This window comes from Apium graveolens, chromosome 10 (assembly GCF_009905375.1).
Source record: "Apium graveolens cultivar Ventura chromosome 10, ASM990537v1, whole genome shotgun sequence".
In the NCBI taxonomy this organism is placed as follows: Eukaryota; Viridiplantae; Streptophyta; class Magnoliopsida; order Apiales; family Apiaceae; genus Apium; species Apium graveolens.
Genome location: NC_133656.1, coordinates 186,830,892 through 186,844,033, shown reverse-complemented (window position 1 = coordinate 186,844,033; position 13,142 = coordinate 186,830,892). Strand labels below are relative to the sequence as shown.

Sequence of the window (13,142 nt, the reverse complement as noted above, 5' to 3'; positions counted from 1 at the left end):
CACATACTTTTCTCGTAGCCTTTATAAATACTCAATAATCAACTTATACTTGCTTTAATCTCGACTATTCTTTAAATCAAACGATTATAACTTATACGGGTACACAATTCATATACCACTAAATATTTACAACCATAACTATCACTTATAGCTTTTAAAATCAATCAACTTAGTTCCCTTTTCTTTTATTCCTTAATTCGAACCACATATTATAATCAAACAATCAAATCCATAGATATTTACATATACATACCCAATCATTCTTTCGATTAACAAAAACCAAGTTTTAACTTTTAACTCCTATTCAACCTTATTGCAAATACCAACCACAAAATCAATCAAATACTCACTTAGTTCACATAAACACATAACTCATTCAAAAACCTTTAAAGAATTATTTTCCTCTAATCAACAAAATTCAAACCATAACTATATATATATGCTTACATGCAATTCAAGTTCATCTCTTAATTAAATCAAACACTCATTTTAACCACAATTTCTGAATTACACATCAAAACATCACTTAATGATTTAAACCCTAATCAAATTTTCCTAATTAATCATGCATGCATTCACTTAGCATCAAACCAATCTCTTTTAAACTCATTTTTCATTCGGCTATAACCATAAATCACAATTCAAGAGCCAAAAAATGACATGCATCACTAATTCTTCTTTTAAACCAACATGCAATCTCATTTAAACATAGTTTACACCAAGATCAAGTCACAAAATCCAATTCCCTTTTTATTAGTACAAAGGCCAAACCAAAACCTCAATATGCAACCCTCAAATTTGATTTCTTTAGTATCCAAATCAATTACACAAGTCCAAATACTTTTAAAACAATCATAAAAATCCTTTTATCAATCAACAACTTAGTTTCATCATAAAACCAACTTAATAAACAGGAACCATTCAGTTTTCAAGCAAAACAATACATGCAACTTCTATTTTGATTCTCTAAATCCTCAACTAGTCAAATCTTTTATTTACCACTAAGAACATGCATGAACAAGTCATTTCATCAAGAATAATCACATTTATTTTTCTAAAAATCAAGGACTCATTCTGGTTTTTCAAGAATAACACATGCAACAATCAAAAATGAGTTTTCTGGTGTGGTAGAGTCTAGTGATTACATCATCACTCACCACCGGTTCATCGGAGTTCATCACCGGTGGCGGTGGCTTCACGGTGGTGCCCTAATTCAAGGGTATCCAACCACGAAACCTCCGATTATTTCTAAAAATCTCAACAACAAGCACATGCAAGACATGATCATCACAAATTCACATCATCTTGATTATATAAAACAAGAACTTGGCACAACCGAACCTACACACACATCCGCATGCAAGTACCAAACCACACATACAAGTGGATCAAAGCTTATATATAGAACAAGGATGAAGTTCTATGGAAGAATCCATAAAAATCAAGTGAAGAAGAGAGATGTACCGAGAGGAAAATAGAGAGAGAGACTTCGAGAGTGAGAGAGAAAAGAGAGAGAAGAATGAGAAAATGGAAGAAAAGAAGGAAGTGGCCGGGTGGAAAAGAAAGAAAGGGGAAGAGAATGAGTTTATATATAATAAGGGGGCAGGGGTAATTTGGTAATTCACTAATTCCCCTTTATTTTTTATTTACCTTCTCTTTTTACTCAAATAAGATAGAAATTGAATATTGAATTTATCCCTCTCGGAAAGTTGAAAATTATTGCGAGTGACAATTTTAAGATTTAGATCTCGAAATTAGCTTTTCAACCATTACTCATAATAAACTTTTGAGCGTACGGTTGATTTTATACGATTTTTACAAGTTTGTAATAATAATAGCATTTTATCACATAAAAATCAATTTATAATGCACGATCATCAAAATAAATTCGTCTATCATTTTTAGAAAGCCTCTAGGACTATTTCGAAGATAACAAAACAAGTCTCATGCCTTTACCTTAGATAATTTTATAAAAATGTGCGAAGGTTAAATAAATCTTATCTAAATCAAATGATTCCCTTAAATCCATAAAATATTAACGGATTACGTAATCACGCATACAGACAAGCAAGCACATATACTGACACATGACAACTCATGTCTGATCATAAAAAAAATTCCCTTTTTTATCATTACTCCTCTTTTTGCGTATCGGGTCACGTTCTGCCTGACGGCCCGATGCTCAGCGTTTCAATTACGTTTTACCATATTATTATCGACCGACACGTCACTAGAACGCAATACATCACTTAAACATTCATTTCACATAATAACACATATTTCACTTTTTAAATACTTTAATCCCTTTATAGGAAGGGTTCCGTTCTACCTGACGGCCCGACAACACAGCTTAATTCCTAAGCTGACTCTTTAAATTGGAACACGTCTATCTACGCTCCCAGATGCTAATATATAATAAGGAAAATTAATCATCACATAAATCACATATTTTATAATCACATCACATAAATCATACTTTATTGACTTAATTACGTCACAAAATTCTCGGTCATCACAGTATCGTTCTTTTCCGGTGGTTGCGATGAACATGAGTGGACGGGTGGAGAGCCTGAAGAGCATGGTTTGGGATATCGTCTTCCAGAAGGACATCCAGCAGCTGGTGCTACTATGGCTAGGCCCAGTCAGGCTTGTGATGAGGCAGGCTCTTTTAGAGCCCATGAAGGTGCTGGTTCAGGGATGGCCGATGCCCAGTATAGGAGGCTATCCTGGAGGATGGATGCGATGTACGAGTCGCAGAGTAAGTTTGCTCAGGAGCTCACCCTCGCACTTGGGACTGCTTTCAGAGGCCTTGGAGCTGACATCCAGTGGCCCTTTTTGGTGAGGACTCTGCTTATCCGCCTCCTGATACTCCACCCTCTGAGGGTGATGATGATGATTTCTCCGAGTAGGTATACCCTGTTCCTTTCTACTACCTTCACTGGGGACAGTGAAGATTTAAGTTTGGGGGTGGTAGTTAAGGAGCATATTTGTATATGTGTCATGTAGTTGCATATTCATGATAGTTTAGTTCATATAGTTGCATATTTTTGCCATTTAGTTTTTTATTTTATTTTATAACTTTATTTATCATGTCATTTAGCTCATGCATATATCATGATCCATTTTGCGTTGCTTTACCGATTGATTTGTGATATTGATGCGAGTGTAGTGATAGCGTTAGAGTGATGTTGAATCTTGTAGGTTGACATGCATGCTAGAAACACTTGTAATTTCACTTAGTCTTAGAGTATGCTTAAGGACTAGATTGTTGTCATGGTTCGATGGTTTTTAAGGTTAATCTAGTTATTATGCTTAGAATTTGTGATAGGCTCTTAATGATAAAATGCACGAAAAGAAAAATTTGGAGTGAAAATTGGAATTTATTGCTAGTCGTGGCTAGGCGTCAAATGGCTAGTAGCCGGCTCGTATTTTTATGCGAGTAGTCTAGGGTTGAGCAAGATGGAGCGAAATGCACTTGCTCAAAAAGTTAAAAAAAAAGAGAAAAAAAAAGAGAAAAATAAAGTTTAATGCATAATTGATCACGAGTAGGCTCTTTGGTATTCGAGTTATTAAGTTCTTAGGGGACTTTGTGCCTAGTGACCTAAGGCTTTTATAGTTCGGGATCCGCTAACCTAACGCTCGCTAAATGAATGCCATTGCATAAGTCTTTTGTGGACCTCACTCATTGCACGATCAAATAAGCATTTGTTTGTTGTGTTGAATAAAAGCATGATTCCGTAATAAGTTCCAGTATTCTTGATGTGTTATAAGTCATTTTGTGTCTAGAATTTATTCTTCGTATAATCATGTGATTGCCTTGAGGATAATCGAGTCATGATAATTGATCTAGTTTCGAAGCATATCTATTAAGCATCTGCACACACCACATTTCTAGTTTTATGTTAGCTTGTGTGGTTTGATTGACCTTTAGTTGCCTAATTGCATTTGTTGAGATGTCATGAGTTGGTTGGTTTAGTCATGGTGAGGGGGATCGCTGCATTTCATATAGTTTGCATTCATGCATATTTTTGTTTTGTTTTTGAGTCTGTGACGCTTGAGGACAAACATCGATTTAAGTTTGGGGGTATGATAAGTGGAATTTTATACCACTTAGAACGTCTTATAATGACTTGAATTGATGTCTTGAAATTAATTATTTTGTGTATTTGATGCTTTTTTCTAGTGTTTTTGTATTTCAGGGATAACTTGCGTATGTAGGAAGAATTCATCGAAATAAGCCTAGGAAAGTGCTTGGCATTGGTTTTGGGAAGTTAGGAGTAGAACGCATTAGAAATCAGGAGCAGAATGTGATTTTTTCTAGTAGGTTGCTGGGCGCCCGCTCAGGATCTGGGGCGGCCACCTGGGAGCTGGGGCGCCCGCCTGGGAAGCTAAGGCGGCCGCCCGGAGACGGGAAATTAAAATCTGATTTTTACACTTCTTATTCTGATGGACTTCTGAGATGGCTGGTTCTTGTGGGCTTCTATATAAGTAGTTTTCAGAGATGTTTCACAACAGGTGATATCAAGCAAGGAGCAAGGAGAGAAGAAAGAAGACCGTTTTAGCACATCGCAACAAAGAAGGGGAAGCATAGGTTTTCTTGTGATTCTTTTATTCGTTGTAATAGTGGATGCTAGTTTTCTTTACTTTGAACCTTATTACTCTTGTGACGTACTCTGGTTTTAATAAGTATTTTTATTAGTTTATATTGTGTGTTATTATCATGTTTTCATATGAACCCATGGTGACGATGAGTTCTATTATGGGCTAATCGTGATCATGGGGTCGTAACAGATTTACTATGGATTTCTTTAGTTAGTTGTTTAATACCTTAGTGTGTGATGATTGTATGATATCTAGCATAGGTTGTGCTTATTCATCTTATGTGCGTCGTGAACATATAAGATAGTGTGTTAATCTCTTGTGAAGCGACAGTGAATCTTGAGATTTAGAACTTGCCATGCTAGCATAGGTTCATGTATGTGTATGCATGATTAGTGGGTAACTCTAACCGTTTTACTTGCCCTGTGTAATCATAATGAATAACTTGCACTTAAATTGTTATGTTGTCAAATTCTATTGGCATATAGGGTCTCAACATAATTGATGCATATTCAACTTCTATCTTAATTGTGGATGCTTGGTAGAATGGTATTAGTACAACGAAAGTTGGCTTTTATCAGTTTCGTGTTGTTCGATTAATATCATCACCGTTACATGCTAAGGGTAATAACAATGACTATTGAAGAAAGTAGTGATGAAGTTATGATCTCATGTGTGTTTGATATTATCAATTCAAGTGTTATTTAAGTGTTTTATTCCCGTAGTTAATCGTAGTTAATAATTAGTTGATGAATCTTAAGTGTTATTATCTTGACATTGAGAAGTAATCATACATTGGTGAGTGAGTGTTAATTGAACATAATTAGTCTGAGTCTCTGTGGGAACAAACTAGAAATTATTCTATATTACTTGTGAACACGTATACTTGTGTGAATATTAGCGCGTGTTTTCACCCTAACAACATCTAGGTATAACAGAAAGCACATATAATTCATCATCTAGAACACGAAATTTGGTAAGATATGCAGAGATTAACATGTTTCCCATATTGAGAGATGCGGTCTTTTTACAGAGATTAAACATCTTAGGAACATTAGTTTGAGCAAATCTTAGTGCTAGATCATCCCAAATGTCTTTAGCAAGTTATATACATTACACTAAGCCTAATTTATGGTGAAACTGTGTTTAAGATCCATGATATCACAAGATCATTGCATCAAGACCAAAGTATAGCATGATTCACAAGACTAGCAGGCTTATTACACATTCCATCTATAAAACCTAGCTTCAATTTTGATGAAAGTGCGATTTTTATAGATCCATGCCATTGATTGTAGTCTTGCTCTGTTAATGTGATACTGATCAAAATCATACTTGGATGATCAGATGGATGAAAATAATACGGATGATTAGAGTCGGTGATTGTACCAATTGCAGCATTGAGATATGATGAAGGATACGGTGCCATCAATTAACACTTTAAACAGAGATTTTGATGAAGATTCCTTAGAAAATGTAACGATTTCTTCAACAAGTATGTATTTTCTTCAGTGATTATGAAGATTCTAGATGAGTTTTTAACAACAAATTTAAACAAAATATGATGAAAATTACTTGAAATGAAGTACAGATTATGTATTACGCAACATAATTATACGTGTTTATACAAAATTTATGCTCTGATACCATGAAAGCTCTGTGAATTAAGAACTAATTGAGGAACACAATTAAAAGAAAAACTGGAGGATTTTTCTATGAACAACCTTTTAAGCTAATTAATAAATTTTGGAAGAAAATCAAATCCTGATAATGCCTTAGAGAGAAGTGTAGCAACTTAGATTTGAATAACATTGTTCTAGGAAAAATGTTCTAAGTCAGGTATCGACAAGTCACAGATCAAAGGATATCGAGAAGTCTAAAATAACTTGTAGAGAAGTCCAAAGGGATATCGACAAGTCATTCATGTAGAAATCTCAGAGATATCGACAAGTCAAAATTTTCATATAGAGATCTCAGATATATCGACAAGTCATTTCTGCATATTGAGATCTCAAAGATATCGACAAGTCAAATTCTTCATGTAGAGATCTCATAGATGTTGACATGTCATTCTACATGTAGAGAACTAGAGATCTCGATAAGTCAAATATACATGTAGAGAACTCAAGATATCGATAAGTCATTTTACTTATCGATATGTCACCTGTCTATAGAACAAAAAGTGATCTCAAAAAACTATCTCAAATTTAGAATACAGACATCAGTTAACAAACAATTCATTCACTGAATTGTAAAGACTACAAAAGAAGCTTGAAAAATATAAGATCAAGGGCCAAGATTTACTGGACAAAAAGGATGGTCACAGACATAAAAGATTCTGCATAGATTTGCTAATACCAGAAAAGGAAATATACAAGATAGCTTTAAAAACCGTGTTAGTATATTTTAGTACAAGTTTTGTAAACCCGTGATGTTGGTTTATAAAGCATGCACATGTCCTTAGTTTAGACGTTAACAAACAGATCTAGAAAAATATTATATTCTCTCTCAAGATTTGTAGTTGAGTTCTTATTTTGTAAGAACACAGATTTATAGCAAAACAAAATTGATTAATACAATTAAGTGAGTTTTTGATAAATTATTCTGTGTGTTTACTGTCGGATACTTTATCTCTACAAATTCATTTTTGCTTTGTTCAAATTAATCCATACACTTTCAAAAGAGGATTAAAATCCAAGAAACACATTCACCCCCCCCGGTGTTATATTTCATTGCATTCAATATCTAACACTTGCCTCGTCACTTCTATGCACTAGAGTAGGCTACTCAGCTGTCTGTAATAAATAAAAAAATAAAATGGGAGAAATAAAAGAAGAATAGAGAAAGGTCTAGAAACACATAAACAAACAAAGACACTCAATCTTTTTATAATGGTCATTATAATTTTTACGGATTAAGTAGAATTTCCTATATATTTTTATTAAAGAATATAACAAAAAATTAGTCCATTTAGATGAACATTCTAGATTTAATATTATTTCTCGCACATTCTTAATATCACCGTGAATTGTTACATTCACCGCTAATATGTCCTACAAGCAGAGGCAGATCTGGGGGGTTCAGGCGGTCCCTGGCCCCCCTGAGTTGGGGACTATTTTCAGATTGAAAATGACGTTATTTTGGGATTTTGGTTATAAAATAATATAAAAAATAATACTACGTCATTTTTTGTGTATACTAAAGTGAAAAACCTATCCAATATTCATTCTCACTTCATATCTCTCTCGGTCTTACACTGCTCTTCATCTATAATCTACAATTTACAATCTGCAATCATCACTCGGTGATTCAAACTTCTTGCTCCCTACCTTCTAGTGTTCTATTTTCATTTTCCCACAAACAAGATTCAAAGCTGTCACTGGCAATATAAGGTAAAACCCCTGATTTCTAAATACCCAATTTCAGTTTTATATCTTTTTGAATCAACAAACTAGAAATTTTTGTTATATCTAGTTCTGATTTTAGAGTGATAGGAAAAACTTTTACATCCCGTTGCTTTCTGTAAAGGTCTTTAATCTTGATTCTTAGTGTTTTTAGTTGGTTTTAGGACAAAAAAAAGATTTTGAATGTAAAAAACAGAGAACCTGTTACTTATATAGAATCAAAAGTTGGCTGACTAGATTGGTGTATTTGAAAATTAAAATTGCATAGTTTTGTTGCAGAAAATGAATTTGTGTAGACTGTTGTTGTCGTATAGATAGATATATGATCCAGGATACAGGAGATGCATCCGGTAGTGAGCTACGTGATGTAAATATTGGTGGATCGAGCAGTAAAATACCTCGCACTAAAATTAATGTGCCTTCTGAGGATATTATCGGTGATCCAGCATTGCGCAGACCTATCAATTCCCACGATCTAAGAATACGGGATGATGTGAGACAAAAATATGTGTTAACAGGTCCTTGTCAACCAAATACTCATACCTTTTCAAAAACCGTATACGGGAATAAAGATAGATTTTTTTTTCAAATTGAGTGGTATAATAATAGAGAATGGCTCGTGACAATTCTGTGAAAGAGCAAATGGCAATGGTTTTGAGATATTTAAACAAAGTTGGGGAGGTCGTTGAGCGATTTGTTGGAGTGGTTCATGTCAAGGACACAACTACGCTTTCTTTAAAAGATGTTGTTGATAATTTTTTCTGCTATGTATGGTTTGTCAATATCAAAAGTCAGAGACCAGAGATACGACGGGTCTTCAAACATGCGGGGTGACCTTAATGGTTTGAAGACTTTAATTATAAATGAAAATCCATATGCCATATATATTTATTGTTTTGCCCATCAACTCCCGCTAGTAGTTGTGGCTGTTGCAGAAGGGAATCAGTTTATTAATAATTTCTTTGATTACTTTTCTTTGATTACTAATGTGGTTGAAGATTCATGTAAAAGAAAGAATGAGCTTCGAAAAAAATAACATGAAGATACGTTTAGAAAATGGTGATATTTTTAGTGAAAGGGGACTGAATCAAGATAGTAGCTTAACTCATATAGGTGACACGCGATGGGGTTTACATTACAAAACAATCATTCGCCTTCTCTCTATGTGGTCAGTTATGATTCTAGTTCTTACAAATATATATGAAGACGGGAATGAGAGGAAAAGTACATATATGGTAGTTGGCTTAATTGACAATATGGAAACGTATGAGTTTGTTATCATTTTCCATTGATGAAGGTAGTTTTGGGGATGGCGAATACTCTATCACAATTATTACAACAAAAAGATCAAAATATAATCCAAACTATGAGTATGGTTTCAAATGTGAAAAAAATAATTACAAAATTTGAGAGAGAATGGTTGGGATGAGCTGTTGAAGGAGGTTTCTACATTCTGTTTAAAACATAAAATTGACGTTCCAAATATGAAAGATAATGCTCTTGGCCGGATTCGAGGTAAACAAGTTACCACTTATTTTCATCATTTCCGGGTTGTCATATTTTGCCAAGTTGTTGATCGTATTAGTCAAGAAATGAAGAATGATTTCTCGGAGTCAAGTACAGAATTGTTGTTGTGTGTTGCTTGCATTGACCCAAAAAATTCTTTCATAAACTTTGATCTTGCAAAGGTATTTCGACTTGCAGAGCTATACCAACAAGAATTCTCACCATATGATTTTATGGAGCTTAAAGAAGAACTAAAAATATGGTTGTCTAAAATGAAAATAAATTCAGCATTTCTGAAATTGCAAAATATAGGGGATCTTGCTAAAAAGATGATTGATGTAGGTTTTGACATGAGCTTTCCGTTAGTATATCTTCTGCCAGAGCTTATTCTTTTTTACCAGTTGCTACAGTAATGGGGCCTGAATTTCTTGCTGATTGCTTAGTGTGTTATATCAAGAAAGAACTTTAATTGTATTATTGTAGGTAATCTGCAGCCGCTACCCTGCGGGTGTACACTGGGTAAACCCTACGAGCTATCACAATAGCCTGCAAATCACGTGAATCAAGGTAAACCGCATTTAAGCGACAGACTCCGGCTCAGGAGGTATAATCATAAATTCTCCTCCCGTAGGATTCGAACATATGACCAAAATAATAGTTTTCCTCACTTTAATTAACTGAGCCAACCCTTGCGGGTCTGAATTTTAGTTTTAAATTAATATTATAAATTAAAACCCATAAAGCCGTTTCCGCATCCGCCACTGCCTAGGAGTCTTGACCAGACTTTATAGTATTGTTACCATCAGGTGATATCGTGCTTTTATATCAGCAAATTATAATTGGTTATTTCAGTCTTAAATTCGTTTTAGTAATTGTTCCAAGTTTCTATCATACTAAGAACATCCATCTCCGAAAGTGAAAATTAGTAGTCTGCTTAAAAACCAATAAAGAAAATATAAAATATTTTTTTTCAGATTTTAAGTGAAAGGCACATGCAAAAAGAATTTCTAATTGATCAATCATTTCCATGTTTTGTAAATGACGGCAACTTGAAGGAAATTGTATATTTATATGTCATATATCACATTACTTAAGAAGGAATCCAGACATTGCATGATCTAATTCAAAAAAAGAAGAATAAACTGATTTCAACTAGCTAAAAAGTGGCTGAATTTTCATATACACAAGTTGCTGCAGGCTGCGCTTTCGAAACAAAATACCCCCACTCAACCCGTGAGCCTTCGATAGATTCTGCTCAAGTACACTATAAATTACTAATTCTTTATATATACTTTAATCTCCCATGCATGTATATATATAAATATTAAATACCATGAAATGATTATATGTATGAGCATGTGAGGAATTATACAACATGTCTTGTATGCATCTCCGATATTCGTCATTGCTTAGATACACAATCACAACCATCATTTTTTTATAATTATAATATCAACGTACCAAGTGTCAGTCACAACATTTATATTTCTTTCGGATATTCTCCTTCCTGTATATTTAATTTTTACACAAATTCGCGAAGCTCAATTATGCAAGCAACTGTTGCAATTAGCAATCACTTTATACATGAACGAAATATGATGCAATAAAGGAATAAGAAATTCAAAATCATTAGCCACTCGGCAGGATTTTACCTCATTTTCTTCTTAGGGCAAATTCAACACTGATCCAAAAATTTAAATTTGGGGCAGATTATTCCAAATTCTATTTCAACAGTAATTCAAATTGGGATCCAAATTTAAATTAGTGAACAATAGTGATCCAAGACTACAGAATGTTCTTGTAAATTATGACCAATACCTCCTCAAAGGTCACAAATAAATCTAACAATGAGTCGAAGAACATCGTGCATTGATGGGGTTGAGGGCCCAACTTTTATTAGCAATTACAGTTAATTCAAGTAAGGAAGCCAAAGATTCACTAAAATACCCCTAGAGGGGATAAGGCTAAGCGGAGCGAAAAAGTGGCTTAGTGGACTTGTCAATCAATTCATAACCGTTCGAGAGTTGCTCTTTGGAGAGCACAGTACGATGTCAGCCAATTTCATTCTTTTAACTAATTTAGGAAGGATTTTTTATCATATGAAAAAATTACTTCATCTCAAACATTCATGATCTGGATATATGATCTGGATGTGAATGAGTTTACATCTATGAATTGAAAGGTCCGAATGATCAAGGATCACTACTTTTTACTGATCCAAATTTGAACCACTTGGTTTAATATAAAATAATAGTTTTGTTATTTATAGTTTACTAGCCTATAACCCGTGCGATGCACGAATTACTTTTAACATTTGATAGTTTTTAATAATATATTTTATAATATAATTTTCAATAGTTGAAAAATAAATTGAAGAATATAATAAGTTATAACAATATATGTTTTATAATAATTTGAGACTTGACTGAAAATAAATAATATAATATAATATGTTGTTCACACGACCCGAGCCCTAAATCTGTAGAAATTGTTAAAATAAAAAATATAAAAATTTAAATACAATAAGCTGTTGACGGGGTTCGAACCCTGAATCCATGAGAGCAGTTTAAATATTAATATAATAATATTTTATTATTACATCCAACGATTCTCATTTTTCTGACTTTAGATCTGACGGTTGTTATTTGTCGTACCAAACAACTATACCGAGCAACCGACGAGCAACCGACTACCAAATAGAGGGTGTTCTGCTTATAATAGTATAGTATAAATGAGATTTTAATTGATTTTTGATTATTTAATTATATAATTAATAACAGAATATAATTAATAGTTAATAAAATTTATTTTTAAAATAAAACTTAAAATAATGAGAAAACATAATTTCATTAAAATTTAAAAATAAAAAATAAAGAGACACATATTGCACTTGAAGATGCATTAATTGAGTATTTGTAGGAAGAATATATTAATTCGAAAAATTAGTGTGTAACGATGATATTTTGTATGTTAATTATTGCAATAAATGTGTTTTTCGTGAATTAAGTGTACAATTTTAATATTTTTATGTGTATTAATTTATTTTGATTTAATTAATTTATGAAATGTTATATAAATTGTTAAGAATGATTAAATGATAAATTTAAGATAAAATTGTTTAATATGATATTTATATATTATTATATATAAAAAGTAATTTGGATTAAATATTTGGATCACACTGTTGGAGTTGATCAAAAATTTGGATCAGTATTTGGATTAGTTGATGATTCAAATTTGAATTTTTAGATCACAACTGTTGGAGATGGTCTTACCAAACTCGTTATAGAAAAATGTTGTTTTTTTCTTGTAGTATTACTTTGCTAAATTAAAGTTTCCCCTATATTAAATTAATGATAGCTAAAATTTAACTAAAAGTTTAATGTACAAGTGTTCAAGTTTTAAAGTTGTTAACCACGGTGCTATAACAGAACATGAAAAATTGGCAGTATAAAATGGTCGATTTAAACAATTATTTATCGATTATATAACCATTATAGACCGAAAGGGGTTGATTGATTAATTATGACCAGGTATGATGAATTGGTCGGTCAATTATGATAATCTAATGAGATTTGATAATTATTACCGTTCAAAATATTTGTCGACTATAAATTCATAAACATGCCATTA

General features: G+C 32.9%; 1 protein-coding gene across 1 annotated transcript; it reads left to right on the top strand.

Moving 5' to 3' along the window:
• Positions 1 to 9,487: 9,487 nt before the first annotated feature.
• LOC141691451 (uncharacterized) lies at positions 9,488 to 9,922 on the top strand. Its single transcript, XM_074496190.1, has one exon. The coding sequence runs from the start codon at positions 9,488 to 9,490 to the stop codon at positions 9,920 to 9,922; it is 435 nt and encodes a 144-aa protein (XP_074352291.1).
• The last annotated feature ends 3,220 nt before the right edge of the window (positions 9,923 to 13,142 follow it).

What these genes read in the sequence shown, in the direction of transcription:
- LOC141691451 (XM_074496190.1), top strand. Translation starts at nt 9,488, where the DNA reads ATGAAAGATAATGCTCTTGGCCGGATTCGAGGTAAACAAGTTACCACT.